The 17,880-nt window shown below is 35.9% G+C and overlaps 4 protein-coding genes across 5 annotated transcripts in view; 1 reads left to right on the top strand and 3 right to left on the bottom strand.

Moving 5' to 3' along the window:
• The window catches only part of LOC126743352 (intraflagellar transport protein 172 homolog), a 57,751-nt gene extending 45,278 nt beyond the window's left edge, over positions 1 to 12,473 (bottom strand). The window contains exons 1-2 of the mRNA XM_050450391.1: positions 12,345 to 12,473; positions 11,830 to 12,286 (exon numbers count right to left, since the gene is read on the bottom strand). Coding sequence (XP_050306348.1) covers positions 11,830 to 12,286; positions 12,345 to 12,383 — 496 coding nt within the window. The 5' untranslated portion in view covers positions 12,384 to 12,473. The remainder of the gene's footprint in view (positions 1 to 11,829; positions 12,287 to 12,344) is intronic.
• A 729-nt stretch (positions 12,474 to 13,202) lies between these two features.
• On the bottom strand, positions 13,203 to 13,734 carry LOC126743360 (transmembrane protein 258). Its single transcript, XM_050450401.1, has 2 exons — positions 13,567 to 13,734; positions 13,203 to 13,510 (listed from the first exon to the last, which is right to left on the bottom strand). The coding sequence occupies exons 1-2, from the start codon at positions 13,567 to 13,569 to the stop codon at positions 13,271 to 13,273; spliced, it is 243 nt and encodes an 80-aa protein (XP_050306358.1). The 5' UTR covers positions 13,570 to 13,734; the 3' UTR covers positions 13,203 to 13,270.
• A 799-nt stretch (positions 13,735 to 14,533) lies between these two features.
• Positions 14,534 to 15,906, top strand: LOC126743359 (mitochondrial import inner membrane translocase subunit Tim23). The gene is made up of 5 exons (XM_050450400.1): positions 14,534 to 14,725; positions 14,791 to 15,031; positions 15,086 to 15,255; positions 15,310 to 15,424; positions 15,760 to 15,906. The coding sequence occupies exons 1-5, from the start codon at positions 14,656 to 14,658 to the stop codon at positions 15,767 to 15,769; spliced, it is 606 nt and encodes a 201-aa protein (XP_050306357.1). The 5' UTR covers positions 14,534 to 14,655; the 3' UTR covers positions 15,770 to 15,906.
• Positions 15,907 to 15,953: 47 nt separating this feature from the next.
• On the bottom strand, positions 15,954 to 17,694 carry LOC126743358 (centrosomal protein 43-like). 2 transcript variants are annotated; one of them, XM_050450399.1, is made up of 4 exons: positions 17,373 to 17,694; positions 17,230 to 17,304; positions 17,131 to 17,178; positions 15,954 to 17,071 (listed from the first exon to the last, which is right to left on the bottom strand). In XM_050450399.1, the coding sequence occupies exons 1-4, from the start codon at positions 17,373 to 17,375 to the stop codon at positions 16,304 to 16,306; spliced, it is 894 nt and encodes a 297-aa protein (XP_050306356.1). In that variant the 5' UTR covers positions 17,376 to 17,694; the 3' UTR covers positions 15,954 to 16,303. The 2 variants fall into 2 exon arrangements, with proteins under 2 accessions (XP_050306356.1, XP_050306355.1); XM_050450398.1 differs by having other exon boundaries at positions 17,230 to 17,690.
• Between the last annotated feature and the right edge of the window lie 186 nt (positions 17,695 to 17,880).

Genomic DNA, 17,880 nt, shown 5'->3' with positions numbered 1-17,880 from the left:
AGTACAGGACTATCAATGAATCCATTCAGTAACCCATGCAGGAATTTTACAGAGAAGATCATTCTTCTGAGTTGTAATGGATGTAGATTGAAGCGTTCCAATAGTTGCCGATGATCAAACCCTCTTACCGGATATATGCCATCCTGCCTGAAGGCCAAAAACTTAGCAAATCTACGCTGAACAGATTCAAGGAGACCAACATGATTCTGATAGAGCGGGTTCCATATAACGCAGCCAAACTCCAGTTTTGATCTCACAAAGCAACAGAAAAGCAGTTTTAATGTAGACTCCAAGGTAAAACTCTGAGAACTTCTAATTATGAACCCAAGCCTTCTCAGGGCTGACTTGACTATGTTATTGAAGTGTGGAACGAATGTAAATTCAGAGTCAAAGGTTATACCAAGATCAGTAATTTGCTCTAATCTACTCAAAATAGTATCATTAATAAAGTAATTAAAATTTAAGGGTGTTTTTGATCTAGAGTAACTGACCACACTACACTTAGCTGCATTCAAGCCTAACCTGTTAACAGCGCACCATACCTCCAATGTATTTAGACAGTTCTGAAGAAAAACACAATCCTCCAAGCCATATACATTTAAATATAGCTTCAAATCATCGGCAAAAGCCAGCCTATGACAAGTGAGTGACTCAATCAAGTCATTTATAAAAAAACTAAACAGGAGCGGACCCAGGTTCGAGCCCTGTGGCACACCCGACGTTACGTTAAAAAGTTTCGATTTAAAGCCCTCATATTCGACATATTGAGATCTACCAATCAAGTAGGAATGAAATAAATTAAATAATCTCCCTGAAAAACCATACTGAGTTAATTTATGCAGCAAAATATAGTGATCTATCCGATCAAAGGCTTTTTGGAAGTCGGTATAAATAACATCGACTTGAGTATTAACATCAAGTGATTCACAGATGTGACTAGACAGACAGGATAAGTTAGTAACACAAGATCGCCCGCTAAAAAATCCATGCTGGTCTACAGAGATGAGTTCTTTTGCGTGACTAAATAGCGACCGATTCAGGATAATTTCGAAAAGTTTTGAGAAGTTACAGAGTAATGAGATTGGCCTGTAGTTCACGATTAAATCAGAGTCCCCAGCTTTTAAAATAGGTATTATTTTGGCAGTCTTCCAAATTTCAGGGATTTGTTCTGTTGACAGTATTAAGTTGAAAATGTAGGTCAGCGGATCTGCCAGGACACCAATGCAATCTTTAACCAAGAAGCTAGGCACACCGTCTACACCAGATGTTAACTTATTTTTGAGTTTTTTACTGGCCAAAATAATCTGGGAAGCATCAACGTCGGCAATGTCAAAGTGGGGCACATTATCAGACGTCGACGAATGGTTAATGAAATTTGATAGTATATACTATATAGTGAACGGATACAGTATATTGTAACATCTTAAACAATATAATGTTATACCCAACTCCCTTAATCGCTTCTTAGATCTTGTGTTTACTAATTTTGACATAGACCTTTTAAAACATAATGTGCCGTTCGTTAATGAAGACTTATACCACCCTGCATTATTGGTCATTGTTACATCATGCCTCTAATCTTCCCGTCCCTAAAGATAACAGACCTGAGTTTAATTTTAGAAAAGCAGACTTTCCAAGGATGTATAGTTTACTACAGGAGTGTGACTGGTCTTCGATATTGAATTTTTTTATTTTACTTTACGCTACGCCGACCATGTAGATCGCTGCCAAGTGAACATGTGTTTTGAAAAATGATCGCTAGACAGTTCCAGAGATATTTGCGCTTGACTGATCGTTTTGCCGATCACTACTAACGTGATTTACGCGGATGACTTGAGTGTGATTGACAGGTCGCCAGTACATGACAAATATGGTTGCTTATAGAATTTTTAAATCGGTATAAAACGATACTTGTATGAATTATTGTAACCTAAGTTACGTAAAATTAGACATATACTAATAATTTAAAACAACTCGTTTTTTAGTACGAAGCTATTTTGTTCCTATCTAAATCTATCTTAAAAGTAAAGTTACTTCCTGTCTAGCGAGAAGCAATGGCAAAGTAATCGGGTAAACGTCGACAAAATATATTAAAGGTATCAGAGAGAGATACATGACTTAAAATCTCGTGACTATAGAAGCTATACCTAATAAGCTTCAACAGCCGTATTCCGTGATACAATTGAATGCTTTTAACAGATCGCAGAAAACTTTTGTCCTTTCAGGTAGTTAAGTGGTTTCCTTATAATGACAGCCTCTCTAGTGCTTTTGATGTTGAAAGCCGACCTGATTTACATTTACCAGTTTGGAGTCTGGAAGAGTAAATAACTCAATTATGTGTATATTTTTTAGGCTTTTCACTACTTTAGATACAGTGGAATTTGGTAACCTTACTAGCAAGTTTCTTAAAGAAAATAGCAGTATATTAACGTAATTAATAGGATTAGTTATTAGAATAGAAGGAATTTATTTTTACTAAATTTTGAGGAATATTATCCTGTTTATATACGTAACAGATATTAAATTTAATATTATCTATGGGCTTATGGAACTCAATTGTGGATACTTATTGTCGTAGAGCTTTAAGGGATTCTATAAGGGTAAAATATAGAAATTTGACCACTGTTGTAGATCCGAAAAAGAGGGTTATGGAGATGTGCAAGTGAAGTGGCAAATTAATTAGTGCATTGTTAAAGCACGTGTAACACCAGAGCCCAGAGTGAGATGTAAACCATATCGTTGCTTACTATTACTGATGTTAAATGTGAATATTGTGCTGCACGGAGAGGGGTAAGCTATAAGTAATATGGTCACATTAACAATGTGCTTGGACAAGAGAAGTGAGGAGCAATTAACGACCTGTTCCACGTATTATTAGGCTAATGTTAAAGTACGAAGTTCTTTGAAATTTATTAAGGCAAAAGACTTAGTAAGTGCTTCTGTTAAAAAGGGTTTTGTCAATTGCTTTTCCAACTACCAAATTACATCTACAAATTTTATAGAGAAAGTAGTAGTAAAATCACGTTCTTTGATCACTGATTCATATTTAATGTTTATAATCAACTCGAAACAAAATCTTTTAAGTGTCTGTCTCTGCATTACCTAATGTGTTAATTTAAAAATAAAATTAATGAAAAAGCAAATCCGAATCAATTTATTGCATTTTGTTTAGATCGAATGCAGAATAAATGCCTACTTAAATCAGCCAACGAATATACTATGTGCCAATCTGATGCTCCTCTATGGTATGAACTAAGATACGGACGAGTAATTGCATCAAAAGCAGATGAAATTACTATATGTACCACTAAATTTGGAAGTCTAGTAGAACAAATTATGGATGCATACTCATTTAAAGAAACTATTGCTACTAAGAGAGGTAAGATTTTACTCTTATAGATATTTTAGTTCACTAAGTAATAAATATTGAATTCTTCTAATGTCTCAGATGCTTGCTGTACCCCTTTATGATACACTTCAAGGTATTCTTGTAACAACTACACCCTAACAAAGATGACGACGTTTTCCCCCTTGGTTTACCAAGGAAATAATAAATAATATTATTAAGAAGGAAAAGGCCTTTAGAAACTTTAAATCCCATCGCACTCTTTTTTATTAACCAGATACACCTCCTTGCGTCGGGATATAAAGTACCAGGTGGATTTAGCTTATCGAGTTCATGTTATGCAAGCAGAGGAAAATATACATTCGGATCCATCAATCTTTTGGTCATTTGTTCATAGTAGGAAGGGTACGTCACGGTTTCCTGCACCTAAGAAGGACTCATTTGGTTCATATGAAGGCCCAGAACAAATTGTGTCAACCTTTGCCCATGCCTTTAAGAACGTGTACAGGGACACTAAGCCATTAAATCAACATAACTCAACATTGGAGGTAATAAATTGTTAATTTGTACTGTCTATGTCCCCCCTCACGCATCTTCGAATAACTATAAACATTTCATGTCAAAAGTAGAGTCTGTACTAAGTAACAAAATTAATGGGAAAGTTTTAATGCTAGGTGATTTTAACTTGCCTAATTTATCCTGGTCGCGTAATAACAAACTAAATTCTGATAACGCCACTGACCCATGTAGCAAATGCTTTACTGATTTTTACTTCCTTAATGGTTTAAAACAATTTAATTACATTTTGAATTCAAGGAATAGAATTTTAGATTTAGTTGTAGGTACTAATTCTTTAATAACCGAGGTAATTAAATGTAATTACCCATTAGTGCCTGAGGACAGTCATCATATGTCGTTGGAGGTAAATATTAAGTTAAATTATGAAAAAAAGTCGTGTGTTATTCTTATCAAAAGGTAAATTTCATTAGGGCAAATTATGCAGTTATTAATGAGAAAATTCGTTCTCTTCAGTGGAAGGATTTATTTTTATCTCGTGATGTAGATAACAACATGTTTTTACGCAGAACTGAGTAATATTGTGAATTCTGAAATATCAAAAATAAAAATTAAAAAGCGCCAATATCCTTTATGGTTTTCTAAGCACACTATTAATTTAATAAAGAATAAAGTGCAGGTGCACAGAGACTGGAAAAAATACAAGCTACAGTCTGACTACGATATTTTCTCAAATTTACGTAAATCTGTAAAACTAAATATTAGTAAAGACTATAAAGTTTACATTACTAAAACAGAGGAAAATATTAAGCATGACACAAAGTACTTTTGGTCGTTTATTAATGATAAAAGGAATACAAAAAATTTGCCATTAAAAATGACCTTTAATGATCAATATGCTACGAATAACTCTGACATTTGTGAACTTTTCTCAAAGTTTTTTAGCAGTGTTTTTGAACCATCTAATACTCCATCATTAATTGATGTTGTCCAATCAAAAGAATGTTTTACTGTTGATCATGTTCGAGAAGACGATATTAGAGAAGCATTATGCTCTATGAATCCCAAAAAGGGTCCTGGGCCAGACGGATTTCCCTCAATATTTCTGAAATCATGTCCTAATGTTTGTGAGCCTCTATATTTATTGTATAATCAATGTATTTCAACTGGTAAATACCTTAAGCTTTGGAAAGTAGCCCAAATTGTGCCTATTTTTAAATCAGGAGATAAAAGCGCTATCAATAACTATAGACCGATTTCTCTCTTGAGCCATTTTGGGAAACTGTTTGAGTCTCTTATTTTGGATCAATTATTTTTTATTGTTAGGGGATCGATTGACTTAAACCAACACGGCTTTTTTAAAACAAAGATCGGCACTGACTAACCTTGTGCCTTACGTTCAACTCATATCTGAGAATATGGAGCGAGGTTCTGAGACTTGTACAGTGTACACCGATTTCTCTAAAGCTTTCGATAAGGTCCACCACCCAACTCTTTTAATAAAGCTTGAGAATTTCGGGGTACATGGGGCTTTGTTTGAAATTTTTAAAAGTTACTTAAGTGAAAGATCTCAGTATGTTGTTGTAAATGGCCAAAAATCGAAGAGTACAGCTGTGACTTCAGGTGTGCCTCAGGGGTCACACTTGGGTCCTCTGCTGTTTATCATTTTCCTATATGATATAGAGCAATGTTTTTCACATAGTAGCTATGCTTTATATGCAGATGATCTTAAAATCTCAAAAACTATTAATTCGGCTGCTAATTTTATGAATTACTGTACTTTGAATAGACTTTTTGTCAATTTGGATAAATGTAATTGTATTTTGTTCTCTAAAAGGCCTGTTCCTCTGCAAGTTAAATGTGATCTTTACCTAAATAATGTTAAGCTTAAATATTTGGATTATATTAAGGATCTTGGGGTGACATTGGATCCTAGGCTTTTGTTTGAGAAGCATCTTGAAAATATTGTACAAAAGGCTCTTAAAAATCTTGGATTTGTTTTTCGAGCAACAAAAGGATTTAGCAACGTAAATTCCTTAACAATTTTATTCAATAGTATAGTAAGACCTGTACTGGAATACGCAACAACAGTTTGGAATCCAATGTACGCCAATTATATTGGCCGACTAAAGAGTGTGCAGCGCAAATTTGTTAACACTTTAAATTATAGGTTTAACAGACGACGGCATTTCTTTAGTTATGATGATAATTTAAAATTTTATAATATGCAATCGTTGGAGGTCCGAAGAAGAAATTTTGATTTAATATTTATATACAAGGCCGTAAACAATTTTATTGATTCTTCATCTGTTTTAAAAAAACTCAATTTTAACATCAATCCTTACATCCTTCGTAATAGACAAACTTTTGTAGTATCCAGGTATTTTTCCAATTACTTATCGAATTCTCCAATTATTAGATGTACCCGTATGTATAATAGTTTGGAGTTGAACCATCCTAATATTGACTTTTTTTTTTTGAGCTTTGATGCCTTTAAACGACACCTAAGACGACTTCCTGATTAAACTACATAAGTAATTCTTTCTAGATTGTGATGTAATTTTAAGAATTAATTCTCTGTAGTTGTAATTATTATTATATAGAACTTGTTTACTAATTTGTATTTGTGATATAACGTGCTTTCTTATTATTGGACAGCTGTGCCTGTCTGTTAGAAAGCCTTGACTGTAAATAAATAAATAAATAACATTTATGTAACATGTGACTCTGACTATGTCCACATTAGTCCCACTTTCACCACAGATGACATTATTACAGACTAAAAAAAGTACTGCGGGTCCCGACGGGATCCCTAGCTTTGTCGTTAAGGATTGTGTGCAGGTACTATCATGCAATCTAATAATCCATACTGGCACATTTCCTGAAATGTGGAAAACTGCAAGAGTATGCCTTGTATTTAAGAAGGGTGATTTCAGTTTTATTGAAAACAACCGACTACTATCTCGATCCTATGCAATTTCTCCAAATTATTTGAAACAATCCTCTAGCGTGATATTTTTTTCAAAATTCGTTCTCGACAAGCATGGATTTTTCGCATGCATTACTAATCTTTATTGTTTTTCTCGGCCGGTGTGTGCGGCTATTAATGAAAAATGCCAACTAGATACGATATACACAGATGTCAGCAAGGCTTTTGACGAGATTGTCCATCAAATATTGATAAACAAATTGATGTGTATATGTATGGATTTTCAGAGATTCTTATAAGTTAATAGTTTCCTCCCTGACAAACAGAGGGATTTAGGTCTTTTAGTTTTACTCCAACTTCAGGGATACCCCAAGGTTCTAACCTAGGACCACTACTCTTTCTATGATTTACTGATGACCTTCTAAATATCATTGATTGTCATAAATTGGCCTACGCGGATGATTTAAAGATTTTCCGGAGAGTTACTACCCTCGAAGACTGTTGCATCTTGCAGCATACTCTTAACTTGGTTAGAGTGTTTTAAACAGACTCAGTTTAAAAATATCTAAATGCTTCATTATATCATACTAGACAAATAAGAATCCCATAATATTTGACTAGCAAATTAGTGATGTTTCCCTAATAAGAAAATCTGAAATTTCTGATCTGGGTATAGTGTTTGACAGGGAACTCACTTTTGTACCGCCTCTGGAGCCTCAAAGATGTTAGGATTTGTCTTAAGAGACTGTTATAGTTTAAGTTAGTTAATAAATAGTTTATTAACCCCTCAGCGATTAAGACACTTTTTTATGGTTTTGTCAGGTCAAGACTGGAGTATGGCTCTTTAATTTGGAATCTCTACTACATCAGTCTTCTTCTTCAAAAGCTCAACCACTACAAATTTTGTTCGAGAAGTCTGTCACTGCTACAGTCCTACTTGAGTGACCGAAGTCAGTTTGTTTGTTTTGGGAGGTGTAGGTCCCAGAGTTTGTCGATTGAGCATGGAGTGCCTCAGGGATCCGTTCTCGGGCCTATCCTGTTTCTTATATTTGTTAATGACCTACCAACTTGTCACCCTGATTGCACTTTCTATTTGTATGCTGATGATACTACATCCCTGTGTACTAATAGGAGTTGCGCAAACATTTCGCTCAAGGCTCAAGAATCTTGTTCTCAGTTTAGAGACTGGGCCGTTTCCAATAGATTGTGCTTAAATGAGTCCAAAACTCAAAATATAATTTTTTCCCTTCGGGACGTTGATTCCCAGCAACAATCTTTAGGTGTGTCTGTGGATTTTCTGGGTGTTAGATTGGATAGTGGTTTGACGTGGCAAGGTCACATAGATGAATTGTCAACCAAATTATCAAGGTGTACTTTCCTGATTCGCAATTTGTCTGGGTCTGTCTCCGCAGGTACTCTCAGGACAGCTTACTTTGGATATTTTCACTCTCTAATGACGTATAACTTACTAAACTGGGGTCATTCAGCGCATATGCCCAGGATTTTTGCATTGCAACGTCGATGTCTGCGAGTGATTGCGCAGATTGGATACAGGGATTGTTGTAGGGTCCACTTCAGGCTTCTGAGAGTTCTCACCTTACCAAGCGCCTTCATACTTCTGTGCCTTGTATTCATTAGGGAAAACCTACCCAGGTTTGCGACTCATGCTAGCACTCACAGTCATGACACCAGAAATAGCGGCTCCTTGGTGGCACCATTTAGGAGACTCGAGCGTACCCGTAATGGCGTGTCTTATTATGGAATTAAGTTCTTTAATGTCCTGCCGGTCTCCGTTAAGGATTTGCCTCTTAATGCTTATAAGACAAAGGTAAAACATTTTTTAGTCACCAATGCTTTTTATTCATTTGAGGAATTCCTGAGCTCAAATTTCAGTGCTATTGCATAGGCTGGGTCTCTTGACTTTTAGTGTTAAGTGTTTTTAAGCATTACCTTTTAGGCTTATATGTGTTTTATTTTTGTTCTTAGGTAAAACGAATTTTACAGTTTAATACTTTTATTTGGAGTTATATTTTTGACTGACTTGTGTAAAAGCTTTATACTTTTTGGCATGAATAAATAAATAAATAAATAAATACATTTGCCGAATACTCTGGAGGCCGTTCAAAGGCATTTTTTTAAAATATTTGGCATATCAAGAGGATGGTGTCTACCCAGATAGAGGTATAGATCACACACTTTGCTGTTATCAAGGTTTGGAGAAGTGCCCTTAGCTGAATGTCGGACGTTACATTCAATCAGGTTTTTGTGGAAGGTCATTAACAACAAAATTGATTGCCCCTTCCTTCTGGATCAATTATCTTTTCATGTACCCCGACTGGAAGCAAGGTATAAGCCTGCTTATAATAATAATAATAATAATAATATCCTTTATTTGCCAACAAAATCGTATACAGGACGACAAAGCAACGTCATACAAAGGAGGGTCTAGCTCCCATAGGGTACATTAATTTTTCTTATCTAGAATTCATAGAGGCAATATACTTATATAAACAAAATAACAAAATTTAAAATAAATATTCTAAATATCTAACACAAGTTAAAATTATTATCCAAAAGTAAAATTATAAAAACATTTAATCTGCAACCAGTGGTAAACAGCTTTTTTAAATTGGACTGTAGATTCAATGCTTCTAATATCAGCAGGTAGCATTCTATAAGCTCTGATGGCCATATAATGAGAACCTCTTTCATAGTAAGCTGAATTATGCAATGGAATGCGGAGATCGCTTCTATGTCGTGTAATCATAGTCACATCCTCAGCGTACATTTCCCTATTCTCAACAAACAAATGATTGTGTCTCTTCACAAATAACACCAAGGAAGAAAAGTATAAGGAGGGAAGGGTGAGTATTTTTAGTTTGTTTTCTACAGGAAGTTCTGTAGGTCATGCCCAATAAACAACGAATGATACGCTTTTGCATTCTAAATATATCTAGAGCTCCTCTTGCAGATCCCCAGAAACAGATACCATATTGTAAGATCGACTGTACCTGTCCGAAATAAAATAGGCGAAGAGATACCTCAGATACTACATCCCTTAATCTTCTAATCAATTCGCACAAGCTAGCTAATCTGGAATAAAGGTTTTTAATATGTTTCTCCCAATTTAAATTGGAGTCACTGTGTATTCCTAAGAATTTAATACTATTGGCTACAGGGATTGACTGCCCACCAGACCACACAAGTAGAGATTCTGAGACAATATTGGCCTTCGAAAAATTAATCAACCCCGTTTTACCAGAGTTCAAAGACAACTTACTGTCCAGACACCAGGTCCTCATGCGCTCCACTGCGGATGAGCAGCCCCGTGAAAGATCTGCCACTGTCTTCCTGGCAACTATAACTGACGTGTCGTCGGCGAATTGACAAATCATATCAGAAGGGAACAGCTCAGGCAAGCCATTGACATATAATAGGAAGAGCACAGGTCCCAAGATTGAGTCCTGAGGCACACCTCTTCCTATAATTTGGGGACGGGAAAACGTTGGTGAGCCGGAATGTGCCACACAAACTATTTGTTCTCTTTGCTCTAGATATGAACTGAGTAATTTAGATGCTGCACCCCTGATGCCATACCGTTCCAGGATGTCCAGCAGTAAAGAATGGTCAACCGTGTCGCTTAGACGCCTTAGACAACGCCTTAGACAAATCGAAATACAGTCCAGCTACACTGGCCTTTCTCTCAAGATTCTCCATAATATATTGTATTGCACTATAAATGGCCATTTCCGTCGATCTTTTGGGAACGAATCCGTATTGGTGTTTATTTATTATTTGATGGTGAGTTAAATAATTCATAACTATTTGATAGATAACCCTTTCAAATACCTTCGATATGGATGGTAATACGGATACTGGCCGATAGTTGGCAATATTCGTTTTTTCTCCCTTCTTAAAAACAGGCACTACTTTTGCCCGCTTAAGAGCAGAAGGAAAAATTTGGGTAGAAAGACTCTCATTGATCACATTGGAAATGGGTCCGGCTAAGTGAATCCCAACAAACTTTAAGACGAATACCGGAATTTCATCCAAGCCAGAGGAAAATTTATTTGGAAGGTTCATCAATATCTTAAAGATATCCTGAGAATTAACAGGATTGAGAAATATGGTTGGATAATCATATTTCATTTCATTGGATAATCACAAATGCAAGTCATGTATATTGGAGTTACAGCTTTGTTGATGGTCAAGAGTAAAATGTTTAGCAAATAATTCGGTGATTAAAGTTGGGTTTTCAATGGACTGACCATCTTCCCTTAAAACAATATTGTTGTTAGTTTTATTTTTACCTGACTCAGATTTTATGATTGACCATGCTGATTTTATCTTGTTTTTTGAATTTTGGATTTTGTTATCATTTATAGACTTTTTATAAGAGGAGATGTAACGTCGATATTGTTTCCTTTCATGTTTGTATGTAACGTAGTGTTCCCTAGAATTAGTATATTTGTACCAAACATAGAGATCTTTTATGTAGTTTGAATATCTTTTTATCTCTGGTGTAATCCAGGTTGGCTTCTTATTTTTCAACCTAGTCGTACATATTGGAAAAGCCAAATCAAAATAATAGAAGAGAATATGAAAGAAAGTATTATATTTTCCTTCAACTCCTTCAGCAGAATACCGACCAAGCTAGATCAAATAATATGTAATCTCATCTCTGATGAGGGTGACATAAACAATTGTAGCTTATCGCAACTTTTAAATATATGTAGAAATTCGAATACTGGCTGAGGGCTTGAGTTGTAGAATTTGTCTACTGGTTTGGAAAGTTTGAGCAATTAGCAAGTATGTATGTATTTAGTTTTAATTCTTAGCTGTTAAGTTATACTTATTATATTTTATCCTGTCTTTTGTAATGTACTTACCGCCTTAAATTTTATCTTATTACACATTTTTTTTGTATGCAATTGTAAATTACTATATATCTTGTAATGAAATTGTAAATTGATTTTCCTTTAATTGGGCATTAGCCTGTTGGAAAAAAATGCTTATTATTATATAAGTATATACTTACCTGTGCCCTTTGAATTTGGCGCCAGCGCGACCACCAAACTATCGGACGCGAATAAGCTTTGGGACTTGTTGGATTTGACTTGTAACGCCCGGACACGTCCGTCCTGCAGTCCGCAAACGATCGGTCCGGTTAACAACCATAAGAGGCAAGTGACCGGAGCGGGTTGCGGGAATTTGTTGCAGATCGCCTTCTTGTCGCCCCATTTGTCCCCGATTTTGTACACGTAAACGATACAGTCGGTTTGGGCCACCGCGATTTTGGTCGAATCCGGACTGAAAGCGATCGCGGTTATAACGTACGATTTCTTACCGGCTTCGGGATCGAAGGGTTTCGTCGCGAATTTATCCCTTTTCTTGCCCTCCTCGTCGAACAACAGGATTTGTCTGTCGCAGGTCGCCACCGCCAGTTTTTGATTGTTCGGGGACCAACATAGGGCCACGATTTTATATTCGTGGTCCTAAAACGTGTTTTTTTTTTTTATAAGAAAATTTATGGATCTCATTGGGTTTTATTACCTGAGCCTCTAAAATGGTTTGTAAATATTTTAGTTGCATTTTTATTTATAATAATGATAGGTACATTATTTAGGTTATGTTGCCAGTCACTGTTGCCATGGCAACTGGCTGTCAAGGCATTGATTGTTATTCGAGTTCCCATAGCAACTCCTGTGACCCATGCAGTGTTACCAACTGCAGGGAATTTTTCTTTTTTGTTTAGGGACACTTTCTATATCAATAATAACAAATAATCAACAATTAAAAATCATGATTTTTACATGAAATCTGACTCACTCAATGCCCAATAAGGTTAAAGATTTTCTAATATTATACTTATTTATACCTAATGACAAAATAAATAAGTATACATACTTACATCACAACAATTGATTCACCTATAAAAGGCCTTTCAATGTTCTAAGTATGCATAATTGGGTCAAAAAAGTGGTGCCTGTAGACCCACTTGTTCAAGTAATTGAGGACACAATATAGTAGAATGGATCAACCCATAAAACATTTTGCAATCTCTTATTAGCCTATGGTCATTCACAGGGCGAATAACAAGTTGTGCTTTAATTTGAGGGTAATTCACTTGGTTACTTAATTCAATAGATATGTTTAATTTGTATGCTACATATCTTAAAAACTAGTGTTGAACCATTTCGATTTTGGATTTATCGATATTGTAGGATTACAACCACACATAAGAACCGTACTCTAGATAAGGTCTGACAAGAAGGCAACACAACAATTTGAGGGCATCAACACTCTGAAAGTCTCTAGTGCATCTTTTTACGAATCCAAGCATTTGTAATAATTTAGAAACTATTGACATAACATGTGAAACAATTTATGGTTAAAAGAAAGTACATAAGGTTAATCTAGAAACATTAACTTATATTACCCTTACAGTCTTAATAACTTACAAAATTATTATGGATATATTACACATAAATCCCCACTGTAAGCAGTAAAAACACAATGCCGAATCCAGAGAAGACTGAAGCTACCATGGCGGTGGCGATTTCTTTTTTCAGGCTGCGGGTCTGTTTGTTGCTCGTTACCTCGTAAACGAAGAACCAGGCGGTGAAAAAGATGCCGATCCCCAGTAGTACTAACGTTAAATGGGGGAACACGGCTGGGTTCACTGGGGACGAGTACCTGATTAGTTTGCCTGTGTCTGCCTAAAAATGATCCTCTGTATCATCGCAAATATGTAGGAATATTATTTTAAGGTTACCATTGTTAGTTTTATTGAAATTTTCGGGTATCGGGCGCCGGTAAGTGGTTTTTTCTTCTACTTCAGAAAACAACACGTCACCTAACCTAAAAAGCTAGTTTGTTTACGTCACAGCGTTCAATGTCATTTTTGACAGGTGTCAAGAAAACAAATTGGACGCCATTTTTAGACATTAGGAATGTATCCTAAAACTGTTGGCATTAGCACAAATAGCGAACAGTAGCACAAATAAAAACATGGCAGTCAATGATATTCATTCGGTATTTCTGTTAAAATATTTTCAAATTTACAATGATGTAATGCAAAATAACAATGATGTTAGCTCTAATAGAGTTTTCCATTTGATGCACTGGTGCGCAGTAATCCAACTTTTGGTATTCCATTTGATTGCACTTTCATTCCATTTAAATACCAGTGCATGTAATATTGCACCAAGGGCATGGTTTCACGCACCTTCGCTGGGAGATTGTGTCGGTTCAGTGCATTTATTTATTAAATATAAAATATAGCCGAAAAAACAAACAAAAATTATCGAGCTGCCATTTTATTTACATATATAAAGCAGTAGCGAATTAGACTCTGAAAATGAAATGGCAACTACCAAATTCAATGATAAATAGGTAACCTTTCCTATGTTCTATTACATACTTTTCCTTGAATTTCAATAAGTTTGTAATGTATATACTTATAAAAGTAATTGGTTACCAAACCTTAGGTAGGTTTAAAAAATACTTCAAATTGCGAAATTCAAACTTAACCAAAAACATGAGAATGGGATAATTTGCACCCCAGGTCAAGGTCAAAAAAACACTATTCCATTTACGACACACTCCTGCACAATTTTGACAGCACAAAAAAGTGGCAGTGCGCACTGAGTGCTGCACTTTCATTGCAAATGGAAAAAGCTATAAAAGAAACAAAATTGTCTTTATTTGTCGTCACTCATTTGTCACTTGTCGTTCTTGTCAAAAACAACAAATGTCACAACTATGACGTTTCACATGCCCTTCTTCTCGTAATCCCTGGCTAAAAAAAATCAACACACAGCAAAATTCCCGAGACTTTTCCGAATCTTTAAGGATAATAACAATGTCCCTAAACGAAAGTAACGACGTCTACAGTCCGGACGCGAGCGCCTACAGTCAAACCAACCTGGGAGGTAAGCACATTCAGTTTCACCCTCACATTTCCACATAACCTTACATAATTACACTCGTTCTGTAGGGCAGTTTAAACCCTTCGCCTCGCCTTATTTGAACTTCGACCCGGGGTACATTCCACAAGCGCAGCCCGAGTTTATATTCCTCGACGGGGCCACCAAGCAACGAGGCCGTTTCGAATTGGCCTTTGGTCAAATCGGTGGTTCGTGTATGGTGGGAGCCGCCTTAGGTGGAGCTTCTGGGTTTTATAATGGACTGAAAGCCACCACTTTAGCGGGACAAACTGGAAAGCTTAGAAGAACACAGTGAGTGTTTGTTATTGGTTCAAATGATTTGGTGGTAAATAACATGGTTTTTAGGCTATTAAATCATATTATGAAAAAGGGTAGCGCCACTGCAAACACTTTTGGGTCTGTAGCAGTTATTTATTCGGCTTTTGGGGTGATTTTGTCGTGGGCCAGGGGTACTGATGACGATCTTAACACAGTTGCTGCAGCCACTGCCACTGGGTTACTATACAAATCGACTGGTAAGCAATTATTTCTTTATCTTAATGTTTAGTAATTATGTACTTTTTTTTCAGCTGGTTTAAAAAAATGTGGGATGGGTGGTGCTGTAGGCTTAGGTGTGTCTCTAGTCTATGCCCTATGGAACAACAAAGACAGATTGTCCGGTGTGGGGAGAGGATATAATCCAGCGTAAGCTCGGTTTTAACTCATAGGCTAGAATAAGACACCTAAATTAATGTTAAACGGATATGCCTGAAAAGTGTATCTGGGGAATATTGCGTAGGGGGGCAAAGTGTTATTATGTGGTCCCCCCTCCCGGAGGCTGTATGGAGGTTAAGAGTGTAACTGTTATTTGACCAGGCCTCATTTTGTACATATGTGCTGTGATTTTTGTATATTAATAGATTGTCCCAAGGAATTATTGGTTTTTGTGTTTGTTTAGGAGTGGCACATATTGAGAGTTTGTTTATTAAATTTACTCGTAAAATCATTAAGTGATATTTAAGAATCTTTTATTTCAACAGGCAAAGGTAAGGGCCGTTAAGAAGATCAATTCCCGGGCAAATAAACTCTCCGCAAAAACTCCCCCCATTGTAAATATTTTACATGTAATATACCTTTGTTCTAGTTAATTATTGTACTACTAAAATAAATATTTTTTTTCCTGAAAAGTGGGGTTTTTAATGGGCTCTAAGTGGGTATTACCTGAAACACGCTCTTTTTAAGATAAAAATTTTATTACAAGTAAGTTATGGGTTAATCGCCAAAAAGGAGCACTAAATAAGGCACACATTGTTCACTTAAGTACCTACCTATAGGAATGTTAATTTATGTAAACAAAGTTTTTCATCAGTTCTGCCTGTTTGACAATGATCGATACCAATAAGCACATACACCTAAATTAAAGCACCTTTGTACTGTGCTAAAACGATTATGACACTACCTTATACCAGTGAGCTTGAGCACTTTTATTAACTTTAAAGGCACTTTTACTTAAGAAATAAATGTTTGATCAGTCACCGTGCTGCCCTCTAGAGAGCAACTGCTAATTAAAAACAATACAATAACCTAAAAACCATCTTTCTTCTTATTAACCATATTGAGCAAATCTACTTTAGCACTACTGTCTTGCTCATTAACACTCTCAGACTCATTGAAATCATCCTCGTAATTAACCTCATTGTCGAACATTGTCCCCAAATCCTTCAAATTGCTTGTTTTACTTTTAAAATCTGCATAAAGGGGAGGCAAAATATCATTAGTTGAGTGTTTAGTATCAGACTTCAAACTGGACGAGGCACTTTTATATAATATAGGCACATCAGACTTCAGGGATTCACAGTCTTCTGCTATAGAACTGGTATCCTCATATGTATCCTGTTTATTCAAAACACATTTATCATTCAAATCACTAATCGAAGGGGGCTCCTCTATAATTCCTTGCAAACTATTTTTATTATTATTAAGGGCAACGGGACTGTTGACCTCGTAAGTTTTATTAAACGGCCCTCCACTATCCCTTTTTATGCTGCTCTCGCTACCGTTTAAATTCAAATTAATATCTAAAACTCGGTTGTTTTTGGTTTGAGCAATTTTTAATAGTTGTTGCAACAAAGGCACCGTCGGCTCGTTGCTTAATCCCAAATCTTTTATAAGCTCTTGACGGCTGGGACTCTTGTAAGTCCCGCGGTAACTCTCCGGTTCGTATACCGCCAAGGTGAACTGTAAATTGAAGAATTCCAAAAATTCTTGGACCAGGGAGAACATGATTTGACCCTCTGGTGTCTCCAGGTAAGATTTCACTTGTAGGTTCTTCAAAGGCTGTTTCTGGCTTAGCTGGAATATCAGGAAGTAATTAATAAATGTATTTAGTTATGTTTTAAAGCGTGTTTTACCTGTAGATCTTCTTCTAAGGCAAGAAATGTGCTGGCTCTTAGTTCAGCCTAAAATGTACAATTTTTAGATGGGATATGTTGGCTTATGGGGTTACTTACCTTAATTTTTGCAAGGCACCCACTTTTTTCTAAAGTTTGAGCCAGCAGGTCCACCAGCTCCACGTCCTCCTCCACCTTGGACATTTTAATTGTTATTTTTAACTATTTAGGTTGAGATTTCAGGCGGAAATAGGTATGCTCACCATAGTATAGATTTGGACGGATTTATACAAGAAATTTCGTATTTAAAAAACTACGTAAGATACGTCTCATATTATGAAGGTTTTTTGCTCGGAAGTTCGTTTATATTTATTACAGGAATTCCAGGTTGTTTTGACGTTTCTTTTACCTGTCAAAACAGTGGCTCTTAAACAAACTCAATACAATATTATAGTTGTTTGTGAGCTGGCGACTTCTAACCCTTATTTAACAATTATTGATTTTTCTTATATATAAATCAAATGAAAATAAGCTTTATTCTTACGAACAAATATTTGTTGTACCTTGGTACTATAATTGCGCGGCATTGCATTTCCTTACCTGTGACACCAGCGGCTCTCAAACGAGCTCCCGAGCTAATATATACAGAGGCACATCCAATAGTACAATAATAAATACTGACGTTTTTAAGAGTTGTATTTCAATTTCAGTGGCTTCTGTAAGGGTTTTTGACATAATTAGTAGCGTAAAAACCACAGATGTAAATAACTC

The sequence above is a fragment of the Anthonomus grandis genome, chromosome 12 (assembly GCF_022605725.1).
Source record: "Anthonomus grandis grandis chromosome 12, icAntGran1.3, whole genome shotgun sequence".
Taxonomy (NCBI): domain Eukaryota; kingdom Metazoa; phylum Arthropoda; class Insecta; order Coleoptera; family Curculionidae; genus Anthonomus; species Anthonomus grandis.
Note: the sequence above shows the minus strand (reverse complement) of the source record. Positions and strands in the feature narration are given on the sequence as shown.

Excerpts from the sequence above, each read along its gene's own strand:
- LOC126743359 (XM_050450400.1), top strand. The coding sequence starts at position 14,656 with ATGTCCCTAAACGAAAGTAACGACGTCTACAGTCCGGACGCGAGCGCC. Across the intron at positions 14,726-14,790 it reads CAGTCAAACCAACCTGGGAG|GGCAGTTTAAACCCTTCGCC; the intron begins GTAAGCACATTC and ends CTCGTTCTGTAG. Across the intron at positions 15,032-15,085 it reads GGAAAGCTTAGAAGAACACA|GCTATTAAATCATATTATGA; the intron begins GTGAGTGTTTGT and ends CATGGTTTTTAG.
- LOC126743358 (XM_050450398.1), bottom strand. The coding sequence starts at position 17,313 with ATGTCCAAGGTGGAGGAGGACGTGGAGCTGGTGGACCTGCTGGCTCAA. Across the intron at positions 17,179-17,229 it reads GGTGCCTTGCAAAAATTAAG|GCTGAACTAAGAGCCAGCAC; the intron begins GTAAGTAACCCC and ends TGTACATTTTAG. Across the intron at positions 17,072-17,130 it reads CCTTAGAAGAAGATCTACAG|CTAAGCCAGAAACAGCCTTT; the intron begins GTAAAACACGCT and ends CTGATATTCCAG.